A 16670-nucleotide genomic window follows, 5' to 3' on the forward strand; every position below is an offset into this window, starting at 1 on the left:
AGTCACTCTCTGTCATATTGTCTTGACATTTTTTCCATCACTTTTATCACTGTGATGTGTTTTATTATATGGGAAGCTTGTCCATCTCATTTTGTTATTGTTGTTGTTGTTTCCCTGGTATTTAGAACCTTCATTGATGTATTTTAGGTGCTCTATAAATACTTATCAAATAAATGAATTTTCCAAGGAAATACTACTTTTTTAAATTTAGAGTCACTGGAAATTATTCTAGGTGGTACTGGTATACTAGTAACTTGCATTTGGAACTAACATGTATTTTCTATAATTTTTATAGTAGGAACAATTTTTATTTGCTATGGGAATTCATTCCTGTTTCTTTGAGATCACTTTCTTTCCTCTTAAAAGCCCATTTTCTGTAGTCTTTCAGTAATGATATTTTGAAATTTCTCTCTATTCTAAGAAAACTATATAGTAAACTACTTCAGTAAATCATAGCAGTATTCACAGTCATGGATATTTTATCATAACATTTGAAGATATAGTTATAAATTCACCTTAATTAGTTACACTTATGTCAGTATAAGTAGTCTATTTTATTTCTTCTGATCCAGGATTATTTGGTACTTTGTCTCAGTGGTAGTACTATTGCGTTGTCATAGTTGATAACTAATGCATGGAATAATGCCAGACATGAACATCTTCCCCATAAGAAACTTATTACCAAGTGTAATAAAAAGCATATTCACTTTGGACTTGTTCTTTTAAAAATTGTATTTTTCTATCATAAAAGTAAGGAAAAATAAATTAGAACCTATAATTAAGTGATATGATAAAATTTAAGGTAATTTTACTTAGAATTTAAAAAATCTTTAGTTCATATAAATTATATTAAAAATGAATTTTTATGAACCAATATATTTTCAATATTTAACTCCCTATTATAGAAGTATTCTTTTTTGTAGAATAGATATTTTAAATGTAAGTATCTAATAGAGAAATACTTCAAATAACATTTTTCACTTCTATTTACCATGTTTTAGTTTCATATTTTTGGGTTTTTTAGTTTTGATTTAACCAGTAGGTGACTGATATATATTTTTTTCTACTAATCCAATTTAATATTCATGGTCCACATTTTTAGATGCTCTATAATATTTATTGAGCTCCTCTTATGTGTCAAGCATTGCTTTAACCCCAAGTATCAGAATATTAGTTAGACATGTTTCCTGCCCTCAAAAAGTTTATTATTTTGTTAAGTGGTGGAAGAAGAATCAGGATATTGCCTGTAAATATGGGGAATAATTTTTTACAAGAAGACAAAAACAACGGAAATTTTGTGAAGCATTGTAATAAGGGATATTCATGAGACTATGGTAACTGAAGGGCAAATGGGGGTACACTTCTTTTGGGGAAGATAGAAGATGAGGTAAATGAATGGGTTTGGCCAAGAAAAAGTGAGACAAAGCTACAGAAAAGATGCGTCATTGGAGAAGGGGAAAGAGACTGCATTTAGAGCACATAGGCTGTCTGAGTGAGTTGTTCAAATTCAAGAGATTGCGTATTTTAGTTATCAAATTATGCAACCTCTGTTTTAATAAGGAAACTTTGACATTAAAAGTAGCTAAAATTTAGTATTTGGCTTTTTTCTTCTGTAAAGTTAAATATGACAATGTAGTGTCATTATTTTCTAAAAATGGTAATAAGTTAGGTCATACTAACTAATGTCATTTTCTACCAGAGGGCAGTGGAAGTGTGAGAGGAGGAGGTGGTGGCAATGCCAGAGAGTACAAAATTAAGAAAATCAAGAAGAAAGGAAGAAAAGATGAGGATAGTGATGATGAGTCATCTCATACTGGTTTGTAGAATTATTTTATTCTTCTTTGTAAATACATGGTATTTTTTCTTTAACATTTTCTTAAGATGCACGCAGTTAGATGCATATGCTTATACAGGAAGTCCTTGCTTTGCACAGTTTCAGTGGGCATGAATTTCAGTTACCACAATTTAATTAAATGACGTTAGTCCCCAACAACAAGGTTCGTATTTCAGTGACCAAGGTGTGTTAACTTTGGGTAAATGCATAAAGTACTAACTTTGCTGCTAGCTCCTGAGCCCACAAATCAGCACAGAATAGTAGACCTGCACCATGATCTATGACAATCACATCACTTATTTCAGTTTGTCAGATTGATCACTGTGCATCTCTTGTTCACTTTATACACAGACAAAGCATGTAGTTGTGTTGCCTCATTGTTTCCCAGTGATAAATCCCTGTGACATTTTACAAAAATGGATAACCAAAAGAGGGAATTGGCCGTCAAAGTTGAAAGTGCAGCAAATAAATAAAACGTGATAACAATGTTAATGAAATATGAATCAAGAATAAATGGAGTTATAGAAGAAGTAGTGGGAATGTTGACATTGCTACCACTTAAGGGACTCTAGTTGTACAGCCAGAAGAACTTGGTAAAGGTGCATTTATTGATGCAAATGAGGAAAGTGGCTGTGACAGAAAGGATGAAAAGGTCATTGAGGATGTGAAGGTGGCAAAAAACTTGACATTAAAGGAATTCTCAAAGGTGTTTCGCAATGTTAAAGGGGCAAGGAATAAAATGTTGTAGAGTTAAAAATGGAGTAGGACGACTTGCCAAAGCATAGAACGGATACTTGCCTTGTGTTGTACATTACAGGGTAAGAAGTAGGCAAGCACAGTTCAAACTATTCTTGATTAGTTTTTTACAAAGAAATAAAACACTTCCATTCTCAATGTTTGTGATGAGCTAAATTATAGTGTACTAAATTATAAGTATGTTCTATTTTTCATTTCCCTGTCCATTTGTAACCACCAGTAAGAGCTTTTAATGTTTTCACAAATATTTTTAAAAGGTGATAGATCTGGCTGGCGTAGCTTAGTGGATTGAGGGCGGGCTACAAACCAAAGCATCGCAGGTTCGATTCCCAGTCAGGGTACATGCCTGGGTTGCGGGCCACGTTCCCAGTGGGGGCCATGTGAGAGGCAACCACACATTGATGTTTCTCTCTCTCTCTCCCTCCCTTCCCCTCTCTAAAAATAAATAAATAAAATCTTAAAAAAAAAACCTTAAAAAAAAGTTGTTGCCTTTATAAAAAAAAAGGTGATAGAAAAATTGTAAACTTTCCCATTGTTTATAAAGAAGACTTTGCAGAGTTTCAACTTGCAGAGTCATTATTATATCCCACTGCTTTGTAAAACAAGTTATAATATTTTAAGAAAATTGTATTTTTGCAAATTGAAGTGGAAAACATTAATTTTATACACATTTAATTTTTATGATAACACTTAATTGGTTAGTTGCTTCTATCTAAGGAGGACACTTAAGTATATGCATCTTTCTTTTTCTGTACGTGTTAGTGTTTGTTGTTTTAAGTTAGCAAGAGACATCTTTATTTTTCTAAATAAAATTAGGATACTTTGTTTTAATAAAATAAAGTATGATACCTCCCACCTCCTTTTCCCCAACAAAAAGAGAAAAAATTGAAATAATGATAATTTGAGACATTTACTGTACTTCTTCCATGGATTTCATGATGTAGAGGCCAGAGCTGAGAGATGTAGATATGAAGTGACACAACTTCAGCTATTAATGTGCCACTACTTGTGATAACACAGTGGCTTAATATCAGTCTTTAAAGTATTCTAAGATAGGTAAAAATAGCCACTGTTCTTGTCGTGCATAAAACAGTATTACTTAAAGGAAATCATAGAAACTACTAGCTCTACCCCTGTTTTTTTAAGATTTTATTTATTTTTAGGCAGAGGGGAAGGGAGGAAGATAGAGACATCAATGTGTGGTTGCCTCTCACATGCCCCCTACTAGGGACCCAGCCCACAACCCAGGCATGTGCCCTGATCTGGGAATCAAACTTGCGACCCTTTGGTCCACAGGCCAGCGCCCAATCCAGTGAGCCACACCAGCTAGGGCTCTACCCTTATTTTAAATACTGTACGACTGCCCTATGTGGGTTTTAACTTTTCATTGATAAATTGATTGCCCCACTCCCCAGATGCAGTAGGAGTAGGAGTGAAGGTACATATTAGAAAAAAATTTCTCAGAGCTCTCCAAGATGGTGGCCTAGGTAAACATTCTATACCTCCTTGCTCAACCACTTCAAAGCTACAGCTGAACTATAGAACAACCGTGCAACTCAGAACAGTCAGAAATCAAGCTGAATGGAAATTCTACAACTTCAGAATTAAAGAAGAAACCACATCCATCCAGACTGGTAGTAGAGGCAGAGATGCAGAGACATGGAACAGCCTGGTCCCACAACCACGACCACGTGTGGTAGATAAAAATCAGGAGGGATATCTCAGAAATGATGGGTCCCAGCCCCGTACCAGGAGCCCCAGCCCAGAGTTCCAATGCCAAGAAGAGAAGTCCCCCTAACTTCTGGCTGTAAAAACTAGTGGGGATTGAGTTGGTAGAAGAAACTTTTAGATTCCCAAGCAGTACTCCTTAAAGGGCCCTTGCACAGACTTACTTAGACTTACTCCTGAGCTCTAGCATTGAGGCAGCAGCTTGAAAGATGCCAGTGACATATAGGGAGGAACTGAAGTGTCTGGCATCACGGTGAGAGCTGGAGTGCAGCTTCATCTTAAACAGAACTGCTGGCAGGAACCATTGTTTCTTTTCTGAGCACTCCACCCACAGAGCCATAGATCAGCAAACACCGTATTTGAGACTTCATCAACCTGGCTCACACTGTTTGCCCCACTCTGTTGATTTCCTGAGGCTCTGACCCACCCAATTTATGGGCCCACCTGTTAATAATAGTGACTTTTCCATAGGAATGGCTTGTCTTCACTCATGCTTCAGATTTTCCTAAATCCTCTCAAATAAGCAGCAGCTGGCTTCAACAGCACCATATCTTTTGCTAAGTGGCCCCAGGCCCTGCACTAGCAGCAGCTGGCCTTGGTTCACAGCCTGGCTACACTTGGGCCCCCCCAAGTCCAGTACAGGTAGCAGCCATCTGTAGATAGCATTATAGCTTATGCCAAGTGGCCCCAGATAGAACACAGGCAGTGGCTGGCCTTGGCCTATTCCTCCCAGGAAACCCTAGAGCCTGTGCACTCAGTGAACAGCTACAGATCATGTCATAGCACTACTACCCAGTCACCTGGGTCACTACTACCCAGTCACCACAAGCAACACACTCAAGAGGAAGACTCAGTGGGCACCAGAGCCCTGCTGAAGTAAGTCCTGCTCTGTAGAGTGCACCCTGGCACAGCTGATCCTCCACTAGAGCAGAGATTGGTGGTCAGTGGTCACAGCCAGTCTTGCAGGTGACTGGCCTGGGTAAATACATCCCATTGACCTGTGAAAAGTAATAAAAACTCAACTACAAGAGGAGGGTGTACTCAGCCCATACGAATGGTGCACCTTGAGTATGCCCAGCTTGGGTGATAGGGGAGGCTATGCCACTGGACCCTGCGGGATACCTGCTACATCAGGCCACACTACCAAGACATGGAGTCATAGCAGCTCTACCCAATACATAAAAACAAACACAGGAGACAGCCAAAATGAGACAAAGAAACAAGGCCCAAATGAAAGAACAGATCAAAACTCCACAAAAAGAACTAAACAAAATGGAGATAAGCAATCAATCAGATGGCGGAGATCCAAGCACTTGTTATAAGGATGCTCAAGGAACTTAGTGAGGACCTCAACAGCATAAAGAAGATCCAGTCAGAAAAGAAGGATGTACTAATTGAAAAGACAGTTTACGGGGAATCAACAGTAGAGTGGACAAAGCCAGAATCATATCAAATGATTTGGAATAAGAAAGCAAAAAACAACCAATTGGAACAGCAAGAAGAAAAAAAAATTTTTTAAAAAATGAGGATAGTGTAAGGAGCCTCTGGGATAATTTCAAGCATATCAACATTTACATCATAGGGGTGCTGGAGGAAGAAATTGGAAGCCTATTTGAAAAAATAATGAAGGCAGAATTCTCTAATTTGGTGAAAGAAATAGGCATACAAGTCCAGGAAGCACAGAGTGTCCCAACAAGATGGATGCAAAGAGGCCCGTTCTAAGACACATCATAATTAAAATGCCAAAGGTTTAAGATAAAGAGAGAATCTTAAAGCAGCAAGAAAAAAGCAGTTAGCTACAACAGAGTTCCCATAATACTATCAATTTTTCCAAAGAAACTTGGCAGGCTAGAAGGGAATGGTAAGAAATGTTCAAAATGATGAAAAGCGGGGACCTATAGCCAAGATTACCCAGCAAAGCTATCATTTAGAATTGAAGGGCAGTTAAAGGGCTTCCCAGACAAGAAAAGACTAAAGGAGTTCATCATCACCAAACCGTGATTATATGAAATGTTAAAGGGACCTACTTAAGAAAAAGAAGATAAACTATAAACAGTAAAATGGCAAAAATAAATATTTATTAACAATTGAATCTAAAAAACTAAGCAAACAAGCAGAAAAGAAATAGAAGCATAGATACAGAGAACCCTTTGATGATTGCTAGAGGGAAGGGCAATACAGGGGAATGGGTGAAGAGAAGAGGGGATTAAGAAGTACAAATAGGTAGTTACAGAATAGCCATGGAGATGTAAAGTATGGTATAGGAAATAGAGTAGCCAAAGAACTTACACACAGGACTCATGGACATGAACAATGGTGTGGAGATTACCTGAGGGAGTGGGGGATGCTGGGTAGAAGGGGTAAAGAAGGAAAAATTGGGACAATTGTAATATCATCATCAATAAAATATAATTAAATATATAAAAAATTAAATTCCTTAAAGGAAAAAAGAAAAACCGATTATCTGCAACCTTAAGTAATTATTAAATGGGGCATGTGTTACTCCTTTAGGACATAGATTATGGAGAGGGGCTGAAAAAGTATAGCTAAACCATTCTACCTAAAAGTAATGTAATTTCATTGCTTTTGAAATATGGTTGTGTTGTAATCTCTGAAATCAGGTTGTAATTAGGTTCTCAGCTAATATATATAGGGTTAACTCAATATGAAAGATCACTAGAAGGAAATACAATTTAATAACTTCAAATGCCTGCAAGAAGCAAAGAAATTAGTAATTATTTGGTGTGAAACAAGAATGAATAGCAGATCTCAAAAAGAAAGGATGGTACTCATTTATTTGAAAGCTGTAATCTCAACTACTTATATTTTGATGCATAGTGAAAATTGACTTTTGAGCTATATTATTTTTATTTCTGAGGTTTCAATTTTAGAGTCATTGACTTAGCTGCAAATAATCACTTTTATATTTTTATAATAAGAGAAATATTTTTAGCTTTCTTTATCTGTAGTCTATACTTTTCTAAGTGAGTAGGCATGACATTTCCACAATTAACAATTATTTCCATTATAGTAGCTACATACAAATTTCCTTGGAATTATTTTTGTGACAGCAAAAATAAATTATGGGTATAAGATTATGAGATTTCTTTTAATTCTATGCCTTTACAAAAAGATAATTTTTAGCTTAATTCTAATTCACTTGTGGTTTGCATGATTATAAAGAGTATTCCTGAAGATCTTAGGTAAATTACAAGGATGACTTGATTTTTAGTAATACTCATTTTTATAAAGAAGGAAATTCTGCTCAGTATCCATCATTGTTCAACAAAGAGAATTTATTGATTCCCATCCATGTTAGATCAGGGAAAATTATCTTTAGTATTTTCTGATTGACATGTAGAGAATAGTCATTAAATAAAGTTAGAAAAATATAACTCAAAAAATGCCACTATATATCCTTTTTTAAAGTGTATTTTTGTAAGTTATTATTATTCTATATGGATAATTTTGGTGACAAAAAATTAATATCAGAGTCTTTGTGGTAGGCAGTAAATGAATTACCACCTTATTAAATATGTTCATGTAAAATAATTTTCTTTATGTTGCTCATTTGTTTTGTTGGTTTTTTTTCCTCATTGTTCATTACTATTACAGGAAAAAAGAAGCCAGAGATCACTTTTATGTTCCAGGATGAGATTGAAGATTTTCTAAGAAAACGTGTACAAGATGCCCCTGAGGAGTTTATTTCTGAACTTTCTGAGTACTTAATAAAGCAAGTATAAAAACATTTTTTTTCTGGTTGATGATAGAAATTCAGTGAGTTACTAAATAGAATTTTCACCAAGATGATAAAAAACATATTTTAGGTGTTTTGGGGCTTTTTCAAAACTTAGAATTTAATCTAGTCACCAAATTCCAGACTCTGTTTGCATAGGGAAGCATTTCAACAAACATTTAAATGCTCTGGGCAAGGCTGTGTGGGAAATAAAAGGCAAAAGTGTGGAGGCATCCTTGTTCACTTGTCTTACAGTCCTAGGTGGGAGAAAGCCGCCAGCACTAGTCACTGGCCTGTGTCTCCCATAGCATGAAAGTAACATCTGAAAAAGAGAAAGGATCGTTTTCTATCTAGATTTGGCAGAAAGTGCACAGTACACTTTTAGGGAGAAAATCAAGTAGTAAACTGCCTTCAAAGAGAATAAATTTAGCACTAATTTAAAATGAGTCAAGCTAAATTTATTTTTATACAGAAGTCACAGAAATTGTGTTTTACTTGACCATTATTACTAACTAATGTAGTCTTTTCTCAAATTAGTAGTCCCATTGGGTAAGTGCATCTAACTTTGAATTTAGAAATGTAGCTTTTCTAGTGAAGTTTTTAAAAATTAAGTGAATATATTTTTATTCCTGAATTCATTACATAGTCATATTTCTATATGTAAAAAGCTGAAATAGTTACTAATTATTTGTCATTATTTCTTTAAATAATCTTTTCTGAGTTGAACATAAAAAGGTTTTTTTAATACATTATGTTTTATCGTACTTTATAAATGGAAAATGGGGAACAGATTTAGAGTCTACTATTCTCCAAATTAACTTTGAAAAACTTCTCTGAATTTAATTTGAATTGAAGCTTTTGAATTGAATTACCTTTTTTTGTCTTTAGCACAATAATTGAGTACTTTAAAATTGAGAAAAATAATTTATTTAAGTTATAACTTCTGGAATGAAGGACAGATTCTTGTGACCTGTTCTCCAAATTGCTCTTATTTTAAAAAATAGAAATGTCTTCATAAACCTTATATCCATGGAATCAGAATTTTGTATCTGTGTAAACTGAGTACATTTTAATAAACTAAACATGTTTATTTTGTTCACAGACCTCTTAATAAAATTTACCTCGAGGTAGTGCGTTCAGTATTCGTGTCTTCAACAACTTCAGCCTCTGGAACTGGCAGAAAGCGCACAATCAAGGACTTGCAAGAAGAGGTTTCAAATCTGTACAATAATATTAGATTATTTGAAAAAGGGATCAAGTTCTTCACAGGTATACTTAATACTTTTTTTTCATTCATTGATTCTCATAATTTTTCTTGGACATTCACTTTAATAAAGCACCGTTATTTTTCAGATGATACACAGACTGCTCTTACCAAACACTTGCTAAAGACAGTCTGTACCGACGTCACTAATCTCATTTTCAACTTCTTAGCTTCGGATTTAATGATGGCGGTCGACGACCCTGCAGCCATTACAAGTGAAGTATGTTCATGCTTTCCTTGCCAGTAATGATGTGTTTCATTGTAAAATCAGAGCATATTTTATTTACTCATATCTGAAATAGTCTAGAAGGAAAATAGAAGGAAGAGAAAAGATTTTAGGAAACAAATGGATAAGATTTTTAGGTCACGTTTAGTACAGTGTATATTCAGTTGCTAGCAGTATTGGTCATATAACCAGTCTATGAAAAGTAATGATGCTTAATTACTTGGGAACCAGCAGTTTTATTTTTTCCTAATTATTGGTAGGTCACATCCTTTCTTCCTGCTGAGTTGCAAGCCCCGTAATGTTTGTGCCGGGTTCCATAACTTTGCATCATCTTCATTAAGTCACACCATCTCATTTCAATATTTACACTAATTCTGAAGAGAATTAGAGTCTCTAAAAAGAACACTTGTGCTTGGTTCCCCCCGTAACCCTCCCCCTCCCTCTCATCTTCCTCTTGTACTGCTGGCAGATGGGGGAGTAGGGCTGTGTCTGTCCTCTTTGCTGACTGGCGATTGACTAGTTCTCTGATTTTAGAATGTTTTCAGCATAGTATTGTCCCTTGTTTGAGATATAAAATTCAAGAACAAATATAAATTCCATTCAACATTCTGTTATAGTAATAAATATACTTTTTCCATTTTGTTTGATCTTATATCTAACATCTGTCAAAATCATAATACCTAAAGAATTTTTCCCCCATAGGTAAGAAAAAAAATTTTAAGTAAATTATCAGAAGAAACTAAAGTAGTTCTTACAAAACTCCATACTTCCTTGAATGAAAAGGTAAGTAAAGTTTGATTTTATTTAGATATATTGGAGCTAGAATTTGTGACCTTTGAGTAGATTTTTATCAGAATAATTTTAAACTAAGACTAAAACTAGTATTCTGCCCTTAGCTACCTTTTTGGGAAGTGAAGGAGGAGACCAAGTTGGGGGCAGTTTACCCTCTTTAAAGTCCTAAATCACAATTTCAAATTCAATGACAAAATAACCTTGTTTAAAAATTGATATCAGATATCTAGGGTATAAAATTATAGAACAGTATCGATGGTTGTGTTTTCTTTAGGCAACCTGTTTATAAAAATTAATCATGGTATTAAATACCTTTTCAGAGCATAGAAGACTTTCTTTCCTGCCTGGATTCTGCAGCAGAAACTTGCGATATTATGGTGAAAAGGGGAGACAAAAAAAGGGAAAGGTAACACTGAATTAACTTGTATTACTAATGAGTTCTTAGATGTGTTATATCTGAAATTGGAACTTGACCATCTGAATCTTACCTAGAGAACTGATGTGTCTAAATAATTGTACACCTTCGAGCATATTCAGTCTTAATATACTTCAGTGTCCTTCTCTGACCCACCTTGACAAGGTAGCAGAGTTCCTTAATCTCATAGTTGATCAGGTCTGGGAACTTTTTATTAGCTGTGAGACCTTTACAGGAAACCTATTTAAATGAATGCTCTTCTGTTTGATCCCCTACAACTCAAAATAAAGAGAGTACTTTGAGTATTCCTGCTATATTGTTTTTTTTTCCTCTCACTTTCTAGTATATTCGTTTATCCATGCCAATTAGGGTTATGTCTATCTATACCCCATATCTAAAAAGGTCCCTTAAAATTATTATGGAACTAGATAACCAAACTAGAGAAATTAAAAATGAAAACAGAAGGGAAGAACTGAAATTGTTGAGAATTTGTGTGTTTTTGTTTAGGCAGATCCTGTTCCAGCATCGACAGGCACTGGCTGAGCAGCTGAAAGTCACAGAGGACCCTGCTCTCATTCTGCACCTCACATCAGTCCTGTTGTTCCAGTTCTCTACCCACAGCATGCTCCATGCCCCTGGAAGATGTGTCCCACAGATCATTGCTTTCCTTAATAGTAAAATTCCAGAGGTATTGCATTTTCAACGCACTTGAAACTTTTAAAGCATTAGATTCCAAATATTTTAAGTGGATAGATGTGAATCATGGACACCAAGACATAACAACATCATCTTTGTTCCCGCAAATGTGAACAGAAAATTAGGAGATTGATTTTAAAAACTTGGTATAGCTCAAGAATCTTTTAGGATCCTATCAGATCCATGGTGGAGAATATTCTGAATTTGAAAATTAAACTTTTGGAAAAGATATAATAATGTCCAGTCTTTCATTTCAGCTTATTCAGGTTTAACCTGTCCTTCAAGGATCCCTTAAAAAGTCTTATCATGCATAAATTCTTCTGAGTAATGCCTCCACTACAAGTAAGTGTGGATTCTTTGAACCGCCATATCACTTTGAGTATATTGTTGGTGATGGAACCTAGCTAAATTGACTACTAAAATAATCTGTATTCCTGTTTTGTCTCTCCTAAAATGTAAACTCCTTGAAAGCAAGGACCTTGCTACATTCAGTTTTCTACTTACATGGCCAGTGATTGGTAAAGTGAAGACCTGCAGTGTATGTTGGTTGAACAAATACTACTTTGTTCCACAAAACTTAAGTCATGTTTGTTAACTTTGCTTCTCCTTTCTCTTTTCACAGGATCAGCATACTCTTTTGGTGAAGTATCAAGGACTGGTTGTAAAGCACTTAGTTAACCAAAATAAGAAGACTGGGCAGGAAGATGACTCCTTGAGTGATGAATTAGACAAAGAACAAGAAGATATCACCACTACTACTCGTAAAGAGCTCCAAGAACTTTCTCTATCCATTAAAGACCTTGTTCTCAAATCCAGAAAATCATCTGTGACAGAAGAATAATGATCTTAATTACTTTTGCCAGGTACTAAGCATCTTTCCCCCAAATTACTAATGAGTAGTTATAAAACATATTTACTCCAGTCCCCAGAATGTTTATAAATTGAGTTCTCCACGGAATATTTTCCATGGAGGTCCCCATGGAAGATTTCTTTTAGATAATTATAATTCTAAAAATTATACATTTCATGTTTATTTTCTTTCCATATACATACTGAATGAAAAATAAATTTTCTGCTGTCTTTCATTTCTAGGAAAGGGTTCATTTGTTGTGTTATTATATTTCAAGTGACATATTAATCAGAAACTTAAAATGTGGTCATGTTCTTTAAGAAAAATCTCCCTTTGGTATCAAAATGAAAATTGTGTATTTTATTTTAAAATTAATAGAGAATGCTTCAAACCTAACATACAGAAATTTGCAAAATATATTTTTTGTTGCTAAGCCATTTCTGGCAGATAGGTGGTTGGAGTCCTCAGGGGAGGCCATTACAGGTGCAGAAGAACACCTGCGGGGCGTGCATTGTTGTGCTTTATTCTAAAATAAGATGCTAACAAGAGTAAGAGAAAAAATAAAACTTACTGTTTATAGGCATGTCATATTTTACCAATGGAAAAACTAAAAATTTTATGCAAATACTTTTCTTTAACCCAGTCTGCATTCCTAAATATAATTTATTCAATCAGTCACGCTAGCACCTCATTTACTTTGTTGTGAGGGGATTTATAAGTGCTTTTAAATCACTGCAACCTTTTTTTATTTTTCAAAAATCAACACCCTTACTTAAAAAATAGGTATTCTTTTTTTCTAAAGATTAGTAGTAGTTAAAACTATAATTAAATTAATTGAACTAATTAAAACTTAAATAGTCCCTTGAAATAATCATTTCAACCTACTTAGTTTTGAGCAACAGTTTATTATATATCAAAAGAAATTTATTTTGAATATGATAGTAAATTAAATCTCAAATATTAAAAAATACTATTTTATATCATTCCTTCTGTGGTATTTAAAACTCTGTTTTAAAATGTTTGAATATAAAAATCAGTCTACCTACCTCTATTATAATTCTAGACAGAGTATTAATACTGAGTAAATGGAATTATATAATTGCAGGCAAATTATTATTATTAAAGTTGATAAGAATGTAACAAATTTTAAAATGTTTTTATTGGCTATTTTTTATTAATATATTTTCTTTATATGCACAAAGGAGGAAAAATGACAACTATTCTGACCACAAATTCCAATTAGTTTTATGTACTTATTCAGCTTTCAAAATATTGAATACCCAACATAATTTTTTATTCAGTCTTTGCTTAAGAATTTTATCATTTGTATCAGCCATGGCCAGTGTGGCTCAGTTGGTTGGAATGTCGTCTCATAACTGAACGGTTGCTGGTTTGATTCTCAGTCAATGCACATGCCTGGATTATGGACTTGATCCCTGTCTGGGCGCATACAGGAGGCAATCTATCGATGTTTCTATCTCTCTTCCTCTCTCTCTCCCTCTCTCTCTAAAAAATAATGGAAAAATGTCCTCATGAGGATTAAAAAAAAAGTATTGCTTATTTCAGAAGATACCAAAGTAATCTTTGTTTTTGTTAAACTAGGTGATAGTTTGTGAAAATAAAAGAGATGATGAAGCAAATAAAAAAATTCTTATTTTGTTTGCATTAAATATTTTTATTTATCAAAATAGTTCTTATTTTCCATAGTAAATAAGAACAGTTTTTATTGTTTTTGTAAGTAAAATTATATGGCTGATTTTTATTATGTAAAAATCTAATTTGTTAATAAAATAAAAATTGTTCAGTGTTTACCTACTGCGATCTTCATGGGCAAATTTAAGAATGCTGTTTAAAATAAAGTTGCCTATTGTTTCCATTAAATATTATGGTACTTTGAAGCATCCATTATTTTAATTATTACTAGGTAGTTAATGCATGTATTATATACATTTACATTTTTAACTCTTATTCTGAACATTTTTCAAGTATTTTACTCTATTGTTCTTACACAAAAATAGTCTCATTGTCCTCAGTATCCTTCCCTCCTTGAAAATTTGCCATTCATCAGCCATTTCACTTTAGCAAACCTTTTCATTTAGCTAGATTTCAGCAAATGTGCATTTATACTCTTATCTTCTATTTGAATATATTTGAATAACATGTTCAGGCATTCATGTTCATTTGTTCCACCTCTAGACCTGTATTTTTGAAGGATCGAGGGAAACTCATTTTTGGCCATCAGAAAGACTCAGTGAAGAGTGACATAGCTTATCAAAATCAGTGTATTTTTAGAAAAGATCGTAATGCTAAATTAAAACAATAAATGTAGAAGTTGCTTAACCTGAAGTTAGAATCATCTTGAACCCTTTAGGGAATGTGCTTTATTCAGACCATAAAGCACCAAGGTTGAGGTTAAGAACAAAAAGCATCTGAGGTAAAGTGCCGCCTGTAGATGGAGAAGAAAGAGTTCACTCCTTCCTCAGAAATGCCACTGGACCCAGAGCCAAGTGGGATTGTGTCTATCAAGAACTAGTTTATGTGAGTTGGGTAGAAGTTTGGGGCAATGGGAGGTTTGCTTTCTTTGACCAATGTCTATGATGTTTTTACCCCAGTGTATAGGGAAATGACAAGAACACATGTATAAACTCTGGAATGGCCATTTCCACAGAAATCTGGGAACACTATTAAAGTGGCCTAGGATTCACACAAATTGCTGTACCTTGAAGACCACCCTAAGCAAACAAAACAACTTATAGAAGCCAGGAGAGACTTCATCCAAACCATTTAAGAAAGAATCCTTGACTTTAGTTTTCAGAATCACAGTGTTTTCCATTTACATAAAAAAAAAGGAATGACTAAACATGTATTAAACTTTTGTAAGTTCTGTCTAGTGTTGTGTTTTACTATTTGTTTTACCAGGCTTGCCTCTATTCGACCTGTATTGATTCAGCAATGATTAGCAGTAAATTTACCCAGATCTATATCTGAAGAGCAGGACGGAAGAGATTATGTTGTGGTGTGATGGAACAATGGGAGGACTGGGTGAATTTAAACCCTTGACTCAATACTCTCCCAAATCCTGTATGACAGCTAAGCACCAGAAATACTAATGTATATCTTAAAAATTTGCTTTGCTTTCAAAGAGATGGCAAGATTCAAAAATTAAAGTTCCGTTTACAATAGCCAAGTGCTGGAAGCAACCTAAGTGCCCATCAGTAAATGAATGGATCAAAATACTGTGGTACATTTACGCAATGGAATACTACACAGCAGAGAGAAAGAAGGAGCTCCTACCCTTTGCGACTGCATGGATGGAACTGGAAAGCATTATGCCAAGTGAAATAAGGCAGATGATGAAAGAAAAATACCATAGGCTGTCACCTATAAATGGAACCTAATCAACAAAACATACAATCAGGCAAAATATAACCAGAGACGTTGAAATTAAGAACAAACTGACAGTAACCAGAGGGAAGGTGGGGGAGCATACCAGGGAGTAAAGGGGGAAGGGTTTTCCAGCATCTATAAAGGACACATGGACAAAACCAAAGGGGGTAGGGGTAGGATCAAGGGTGGGAAGCAGGGATGGCTAGGGTTGGGGGGAGTGGGTGGTGGGTAAAATGGAGAAAACTAAACTTGAACAGCAATTAAAAAAATTAAAAGTTCAATATATGTGTAGTGTTTTTAGGTAAGTAATCAGAGGATGGTATGGGAGAAGAAATGAAAGTCAAACTGTCTCACACAGCAGGAAAAGGAACAGCCTGGACATGACCTGAACCGACTCCTGAAGGACAAGTAGGATTAGCCTGGTGGAATGGGGAAACAGGCAGCAGATATTTCTGTGCTGAGAAAAGGAGATTCAGAAGTACTAGGACATGCATTGATATAAAATGAGGCATTTGAGAAACCCTAAAAGTATGAGAAATAAATGGTCTGGGAAGTGGGGTAAAAAGCTAGAGAAACCAGAGGAAGAGGACCATGAAATGACTTACACACTAAGCTGAAAAGTTTAACCATTATCCTGAAAACAAGGGAACCTTTAAAAGATTCAATGAACCAGGGAAATAAGGTGATTTTATTTGTCTTTTAGAAAGATCACCCAATCTAGGAGGCAGTTTGATGATTAAACAAAATATTTAAAATGTATATATTATTTGTGAAATCAATGTCTCCTCTATCTGATAAGTAAAATTTGGAGTTAAAAATGTATACAGGTCTTGCCCTGGCCACTTTGCTCAATTGTTGCAGCATTGTCCTGTACACCAAAATGTTACAGGTTCTATTCCCAGTCAGGGCACCTACAAGAGGCAAACCGTCGATGCTTCTCACATTGATGTTTCTCTCTCCCTTCTCACTCTGTCTCAGATATATAA

General features: G+C 34.8%; 1 protein-coding gene across 2 annotated transcripts in view; it reads left to right on the forward strand.

The window, feature by feature from the left end:
- UFL1 (UFM1 specific ligase 1) overlaps positions 1-15390 on the forward strand; it is a 35303-nt gene extending 19913 nt beyond the window's left edge. The window contains exons 12-20 of one of the 2 annotated variants that reach the window (XM_045843865.1): positions 1700-1816; positions 7934-8051; positions 9157-9323; positions 9408-9538; positions 10247-10327; positions 10657-10742; positions 11259-11439; positions 12070-12310; positions 15217-15390. In XM_045843865.1, coding sequence (XP_045699821.1) covers positions 1700-1816; positions 7934-8051; positions 9157-9323; positions 9408-9538; positions 10247-10327; positions 10657-10742; positions 11259-11439; positions 12070-12288 — 1100 coding nt within the window. In that variant the 3' untranslated portion in view covers positions 12289-12310; positions 15217-15390. Of the gene's footprint in view, positions 1-1699; positions 1817-7933; positions 8052-9156; positions 9324-9407; positions 9539-10246; positions 10328-10656; positions 10743-11258; positions 11440-12069; positions 12311-14909; positions 15180-15216 lie in introns of those variants that run through there. The other variant, XM_045843864.1, reaches the window with a different exon arrangement.
- Positions 15391-16670: the final 1280 nt, after the last annotated feature.

The sequence above is a fragment of the Phyllostomus hastatus genome, unplaced genomic scaffold (assembly GCF_019186645.2).
Source record: "Phyllostomus hastatus isolate PE091 unplaced genomic scaffold, TTU_PhHast_1.1 phas_contig_40, whole genome shotgun sequence".
Lineage (NCBI taxonomy): Eukaryota > Metazoa > Chordata > Mammalia > Chiroptera > Phyllostomidae > Phyllostomus > Phyllostomus hastatus.